Here is an 8,314-nt window from a genome sequence, read left to right as displayed (position 1 = left end):
GAAGAATGACGACGTAACTTGGCGTTAAACGCCAAGTACATGCTGCTGTCTGGAGTAAAACGCCAGAAAAATGTCATGATCCGGAGTTAAACGCCCAAAACACGTCATAACCTGGAGTTTAACGCCAAGAAATACCTTAGCTCGTGGATTGATCAAGCTCAGCCCAAACACACACCAAGTGGGCCCCGGAAGTGGATTTATGCATCAATTACTTACTCATGTAAACCCTAGTAGCTAGTCTAGTATATATAGGACCTTTTACTATTGTATTAGACATCCTGGATTGTATTTTGATCTAGTGATCACGTTTTGGGGGCTGGCCTCTCGGCCATGCCTGAACCTTTCACTTATGTATTTTCAACAGTGGAGTTTCTGCACGCCATAGATTAAGGGTGTGGAGCTCTGCTGTACCTCAAAGATTAATGAAGTTCTATTTTCTTTTATTCAATTCTCTATCTTATTCTTATTCCAAGATATTCATTCGTACTCAAGAACATGATGAATGATGATGAGTTAGATAACCCTCATTATTATTCTCACTTATGAACGCGCGTGATTGACAACCACTTCCGTTCTACATGCAACAAGGCTTGAATGTGTATCTCTTAGATTCCCCAACAGAATCTTCGTGGTATAAGCTAGATAGATGGCGGCATTCATGAGGATCCGGAAAGTCTAAACCTTGTCTATGGTATTCCGAGTAGGATTCTGGGATTGAATGACTGTGACGAGCTTCAAACCTGTAACCTGCTGGGCGTTAGTGACAGACGCAAAGAGGGATTCTATTCCAGTAGGGGAGGGAACCAACCGGTGATTGGCCGTACTGTGACAGAGTGCGTGAGCATTAGCTTTCACTGCGAGGATGGGATGTAGCCACTGACAATGGTGATGCCCTACATACAGCTTGCCATGAAAAGGAGTAAGAAGGATTGAGTGGAAGCAGTAGGAAAGCAGGCATCCTTGAGCCATACAGCATCTTCATATACTTAACTGAAATTCCTATGCACGAATCTACATAAGTATTCTATCCCTTTTATTATTCCTTTTTATTTATTATTTATTCCAATAACCATCAATCAATTTTATCCTCCTGACTGAGATTTACAAGGTGACCATAGCTTGCTTCATACCAACAATCTCTGTGGATTCGACCCTTACTCACGTAAGGTATTACTTGGACGACCCAGTACACTTGCTGGTTAGTTGAACGGAGTTGTGAAACAGACTGTGAAGTTGATTTTAACCCATGGTATTGTGCACCAAGTTTTTGGAGCCATTACCGGAGATTGTTTCGAGTTGGAAAAGAACAGTGATCACAATTTCGTCCACCAATGGGCGAACAGCCCAACCCTTGGAACATACTACAGTCCCAGATGGCGAAGAGCCAACATCGAAGTGAACACTAATTATTATGTGTTAATTAGTTTGAGCATTTTTCTTTTTATTTTTAATGAAAATAAAAATAAGGTATAAAAATATAATTGAGTGAACATTTTAAAAATATTTTCAATAAAAATACTTTTAAAAATAAAACAAAGTTGAAATGTTTCCAGAATTTTCAGTCATTATTTTTGAAAAAAATTTCAGTGTTATGTTTAAAATTCGAATATCTCCAACTACTCTTTTTATGCATTAATTTTTTTTCTCTCTTTTACCATCAATTTTATGCATTGATTTTTTTCCTCCTCTTTCTTCTACCATTAGTTTTTTAACATACTAACTCCTCCATTCTTTGTCACCAAGTATTATTATCAGTTTTCATTTTCTAACCAGCTTACATAAACATCTTTTTGAAAAATGTGAAAATATAATTTTTAATATAATTTGTAAATAAAATTTTATTAATTAATTTTAAAAAAATAACATGCTTTTCTAATATAAATATAAAAGTAAGATGAAATTTTCTAAGTTCAACTAAAATAGCTAAGTATAGCAAACAGTGCTAAAAGCAGTAAGAAAAAAGAACCAATAAAAGTGTGATCAATTTAGTTCTAAAAAGTTGTAGTGAATAATATATTAGTTACAAATCCGAGTTAATATTCAAAATGACCTTTAAAAATTGACCCCTAACTCAATTTAGTCATCTAATTTTCAGTTGACCCAAATTATACCCTGAAACTTTAAGGCGTGACTCAAGTTGGCTCCTCTATCTATTTCCATCACTAGAAAAATGATGTGACACGATTAAATGACATCATTTTTGCTATTTATGCCTAAACGACGTCGTTTTACTCCTCCTCCATCTTCTTCCTCTTTCTTAATGTCTGAACCTCCCACCACTTCATTACTACCACCTTCAATCATACCTTTCCAACCCCACCACTCTCACCACCACTCCCTCCTCCTCACCCCCTCCTCTACCATTTTAATTTAGGGTACAATTTGAGTAAAAGTGACTTATTTCTTCTACCATACTTCCATTGAAATGTGTCCTAAGACTTTAAGATAGAAAACTCTATGGACTTCTCTTTGGAAGCTATCTCTTCCTCACAAAATAAAAGTATTCATGTAAAAATTTTTTATGGCAGTTTACCCATCTTCTAACTTCTCAATCGGCGAATACCAATAATTAAACCAATCTGTCCTTGCTGCCAAAGGAGCTAAGAAGATATTATCCACGGTCTAATTATCAGCTACTAATACTCCTAAAAAATTTGGAGAAAAAGTACCTTGGAGTCTGTTTTGCTGGCGATGAATGAAGAACATTTTCACCAATAATGGTCAAAGCTTTATGCGAACCTCTCACAGCAATCAGATTGTAAGAAGAAGATGGAATTTGTAGCTCATTTGAGTTCAGAAATTCGAGAAATGAGGAATCTGTATCTAAATTGGAGTGGTAGATGAGAAAAAGGTGAGGAGGAGGGTAATGGTGGTGATGGTGGTGAGAGCGAGGGGGTTGGGAAGGTATGATTGAGGGTGGTGGAAGCTTCAGACATTAAGAAAAAGGAAGAAGAAGAAAGGGAGAAATAAAACGATGTCATTTAGGCGCAAACAGCAAACGACATTGTTTAATTGTGCAATGTCATCTTTCCCGTGACAGAAATGGACGGAAGGACCAACTCGAGTCACATTTTATCAGAAGTCAAATTTCAAGGGTCATTTTGTATATTAACTTGGTAGATCCATATGAATACAATTAATTATGAGTAATTACCCAAATTAGTCCCCAAGATTTTACTCCGGCAGACAAATCAGTCCCCACTTCATTTTCCGGCAGAATAATTACCCAAATCAGTTCCCAAAGATTTTAAAAATGGACATTTTAGTCCCAAGAAAAACTAATGTACAAATCAATCCCCAACGTTTCTCTCTGTTAGACATAATAGTCCTCCGTCTAAAAATAAAATAAAATAAAATAATTATTATTATTAATTGCACAATAATATTGTACTATTTTTTTGTATTTTTTGGACAAAAATAATAATAAATTTAATAGTCACTCAATAATAATAATAATAATAATAATAATAATAATAATAATAATAATAATAATAATAATAAAATATTAGAGATTATTTTACAAGAAATTCAAGGTTAAAACTATTTGATATTTTTGTATTTAATATAATCAAAAGATGTCCTATGTAAAAAAAAAAATATGTTTGTATTAAAAAATATGTATTAAAAGAAAATATTTTAATTTGGATTTATATTAAATACATATTTTTTCTAATACAAATATATTTTTTAAAATACTACATCTTTTGATTATATTAAATACAAAAATATCAAATGATTTTAATTTTAAATTTTTAGTAAAATAATTTCTAATAATTTTATTTATTTATTATTATTATTATTATTATTATTATTATTATTGTTGTTGTTGTTGTTGTTGTTGTTGTTGTTGTTGTTGTTGTTGTTGTTGTTGTTGTTGTTGTTGAGTGACTATATATCTATATATATAAATACATATATAAGAATCTAATGAATAAATTTATTATTATTTTTATTTAGAAAATACAAAAAATCATGGTATAATATTATTATGTAATTAATAATAATAATAATAATAATAATAATAATAATAATAATAATAATAATAATAATAATAATTAATAAAATTATTAGAGATTATTTTACAAAAAATTCAAGGTTAAAACTATTTGATATTTTTGTATTTAATATAATTAAAAAATGTACTATTTTAAAAAATATGTTTGTATTAAAAAAATATGTATTTAATATAAATCTAAATTAAAATATTTTTTTAATACATATTTTTTAATACAAACATATATATATGTTTTTTACATAAGACATCTTTTGATTATATTAAATACAAAAATATTAAATAGTTTTAACTTTGAATTTCTTGTAAAATAATCTCTAATAATTTTATTATTATTATTATTATTGAATGACTATATATATATATATATATATATATATATATATATATATAAGAATTTAATAAATAAATTTATCATTATTTTTGTCTAAAAAATAAAAAATATAGTACAATATTATTGTGCAATTAATAATAATAATTATTTTATTTTTATTTTATTTTTAGACGGAGGACTATTATGTCTATTAGAGAGAAACGTTGGGGATTGATTTGTACATTAGTTTTTCCTGATGACTAAAATGTCCATTTTTAAAATATTTGGGGACTGATCTGGGTAATTACTCTACCGGAAAATGAACTGGGGACTGATTTGTCTGCCAGAGTAAAACCTTGGAGATTGATCTTTGTATTAATTTTCCTTAGAGACTAAAATGTTCAATTTTAAAATCTTCGAGGACTGATTTAGGTAATTACTTATTAATTATTTTAAGATAGTAATTTATTTCATGTTTGATATTACATAAAAATAAATTATTAACTTAATAATAAAATTAAATAACTAATCATACATTTAATAAAAATATAATTTTATATTTTAAAATATTTAAAAATACATTTTAAAAATAGATCAACCAAATATATTTGTATTATTTCTAACGTTTAAAAATAAATATTCTTTTTACAAACCAATCACATTTCTTTAGATGTGAAAAGTTAAAAATAAAAACCACTTTCAAATAATAAAAATAAAAAATATTTTCGCAAATTTCACTATGGTATCTTATTTTATCCTCGGCTAGTAATAACCCAGACTAAAGAACTTAAAAATACTTTTACCATCTTAGAGAACCTCCACGGAAAAGAAATGAAATTTGAAAGAGTTTGACCGTGAGTCCGCGGGCGCCAAAGTTTGGGACTTTGGGGGGTAAGCCCAAAACTTATAAACGGAAGGAAATCCGTCATCCTTGTACGATAATCCAATCACACCCGTCCATTGACTACACACGGATCTCTAACAAAAATTTTACTCGCGCGCCACAATTTTCACCCTCCGCTTATACCCTCTCTTGCTATATATACTCACCTCACCATTGCTTCAAAATCCATTCGGCAAAACGCACAAATTCAAATTTCGACTTACATCTTCACTCATTTTAATTCCCATTCTTCGCTTCGTTCATTTCCATCAATGGCACGTACCAAGCAAACAGCTCGCAAGTCCACCGGCGGCAAGGCCCCGAGGAAGCAACTGGCCACTAAGGCCGCAAGGAAATCAGCTCCGGCAACTGGCGGAGTGAAGAAGCCACACAGATTCAGGCCCGGAACTGTCGCATTGAGAGAGATCAGGAAATATCAGAAGAGCACTGAGCTCCTCATTAGAAAGCTCCCATTCCAGCGTCTGGTTCGGGAAATCGCGCAGGATTTCAAGACCGACCTCAGGTTCCAGAGCAGCGCTGTGGCGGCTCTCCAGGAAGCCGCGGAGGCTTACCTGGTTGGGTTGTTTGAGGACACTAACCTCTGTGCCATTCACGCCAAGAGAGTCACCATTATGCCAAAGGATATTCAACTTGCAAGAAGGATTAGGGGCGAGAGGGCTTAGTTTAGTTATCGTTTCTCTTGATTTGTTCATCTATTTGTAACTTTTATGTGCTGTTTATCAGGAATCGCGCTTACATTGTTGTTTGTTTCTATGATTCAATCTCCAAATTGAATTATTATTTCTTAAGTTTTATGATAGAGCCTTAATGGTTATCTTGTTCTTTTGGAGTTTTTGTTAGCTTTATTTTTGCGAGTTGCCATTTTAGGTTCTGTGGTTGTGGTTTTTTTCTTACAAGGCTACCCTAAGAAATTAGAGAAACTTAATATTAATAGTAGGAACTAGTAAGAACATTAATCTAAAAGGAGGACCCAATTCAACAATTATACGGTAGTATAAATTTTTTTTTAATCATTATTCTGGTTGAGATTGTGTAAACTGTAAAGTAAGCCAGGGTGAAGTACAGGACCATGAAAATTGAAAACCAATCCCTTTTATTAATGAATAAATCAACCAAAATGGCAGCTAATAAAACCCAGCTCGGCTCCTTCATAGTTGAGAAATAGAAGACAGATCGTATCTACTGAGATTGAATTTCCAGTATGGCCCATGCTCCACACAAATCACCAGTACCTTTAATTAAGGGATAGGCATAGGCTATAAAAATAAATGAATGGGGTTGAATGAATATAGGGGTATCATTGTCTTGTAAAATTTATATTGTCTTTCATACTTAATTATTTTTTATTTAGTGCTAATTTTTTTTTTTAACGTAGGCATTGCTACATTGGGTTGCAAGACAAATGTTAATTTGTTGCAAAGCAAAAGTTGAGTTAATACTCAAAATGCCCCTGAAATTTGACCTCCGACGCAATTTAGTCCTTAAATTTTCAATTGATTCAAATTGTATCTTAAAATTTTGACCCGTGCCTCAATTTGGCCATTTCGACATTTTTCATCACTGGAAAGCTGACTTGGCAATTTTAAATGACACGTGACACTGTAATAATTAGATTACATGGCCAAAATTTTCAAAGCATCAATTTAACCCTTCATAATTTGAACATAAACCTAACGGTTTGATAAAAAAATTATAAAATAAAATAATAAATTACATAAATATCCTCATCTTCTTCCTCTCACATCTTCTTTCTCTTCTTACATCTTCTTCTAACATCCACCATCCAACAATCACCATTGTCATCATCACACTAACCACTGCACCACCAAAATATATTATAACCGATTATTAGATCTTAATGGTCTTTATAGAAAAAATATGAAATAATTTTGCAAAATGTCATTAATATCCTTTTTCTTTATCATCTTTTTTTAAAAAAAGAACCTCGAGTTCTTCCACCAACCTTTTCAAGTGTGGCCATTGACATTCATGAAGGTTGAGGCGCTATGAATCTTTTCGACAGGAAATTGTTCTCCATATGACCATTCTTTTATGGCACTTTATCACCTATATATGTAACTAAGCATTATAATTTGAGATTGTAAATTTTGGATCTTTCTTTTCTGAGATTTCAATTTTTAAATTTGTTAAATAAGCATCGACCAAAAATTTTATATCCATATTTATTAGGACTCCCAAGATTTATTATCCTAGGTGTTAATAGGTGTTAATAGAGACTTGGTGGTTTGAGATTAAAAAGTTAAATATGTGAAAAAAATGAGTCAAATAAAAGAAAGAAAATAAAAAAATAGCAGTTGTAATAGAAAAAATAAAATATAAGAACTAACATTCTTAACCTTTTGTTGTGTATTCTGTGAAATTATGTTATTTGCAATAGGAGTTAGGAAGGAACAAATGAAATTAAATCAGGCGTAGTAATATACAGAAACGGGAGTGAGAGAGAGAAAAAGAAGAAAAAAAAAGGTAAAATTAAAATTTTAAAATAAAATTATTATTTAAAATATTTAAATATAAATATAATTATTATATAATTAATAAAATGGTTGAATCTTAACCATTAGTTCAAATTTTCAATGGTTATGATTCAAAAAGAATTTTGGACCACCAAGAATCAAAATATACTTTACCTATTTAAGAAAACTCCTAGTATGTTAAATACAAAAATTATTTGTCACTAATAAAAATAAAGTTTATCTATTTTGTGTCTTACGGAGACATGTTAAGTTTATAAATTAATAAATTTTTTATTAAAAATATGAAAAATTTTAAATTTTTAATGTATTTATTTTATATTTATTAAATGAAAATATTTAAAATTTTTTAATAATAATAAACTTATCATGTGTACTTAGTACACACATTAACTACTACGATTTGGGGGAATTGGGGCTGCGCTAGGTTTTATGTTCAAATTGTTAGGGGTTAAATTGATGCTTTGAAAATTTTGGCCATATCATCTAATCGTTACAGTGCCACGTATCATTTAAAATTGCCAAGTCAGCTTTTCGGTGACGAAAAACGTCGGAAGAGCCAAATTGAGGCATGGGTCAAAATTTCAGGGTAC

At 30.8% G+C, this 8,314-nt stretch overlaps 1 protein-coding gene across 1 annotated transcript; it reads left to right on the top strand.

The window, feature by feature from the left end:
• The first annotated feature begins 5,396 nt into the window (after nt 1-5,396).
• Nucleotides 5,397-6,051, top strand: LOC130955488 (histone H3.2). Its single transcript, XM_057882350.1, has one exon. It carries the CDS (start codon nt 5,481-5,483, stop codon nt 5,889-5,891), a length of 411 nt encoding a protein of 136 aa, XP_057738333.1. The 5' UTR covers nt 5,397-5,480; the 3' UTR covers nt 5,892-6,051.
• The last annotated feature ends 2,263 nt before the right edge of the window (nt 6,052-8,314 follow it).

The sequence above is a fragment of the Arachis stenosperma genome, chromosome 10, assembly GCF_014773155.1.
Source record: "Arachis stenosperma cultivar V10309 chromosome 10, arast.V10309.gnm1.PFL2, whole genome shotgun sequence".
NCBI lineage: Eukaryota > Viridiplantae > Streptophyta > Magnoliopsida > Fabales > Fabaceae > Arachis > Arachis stenosperma.
The sequence above is the reverse complement of the archived record's forward strand: the minus strand, read 5'-3'. Positions and strand labels throughout refer to the sequence as shown.

Bases quoted from the DNA above. Each gene is read 5' to 3' on its own strand.
- LOC130955488 (XM_057882350.1), top strand. From the start codon at position 5,481: ATGGCACGTACCAAGCAAACAGCTCGCAAGTCCACCGGCGGCAAGGCC.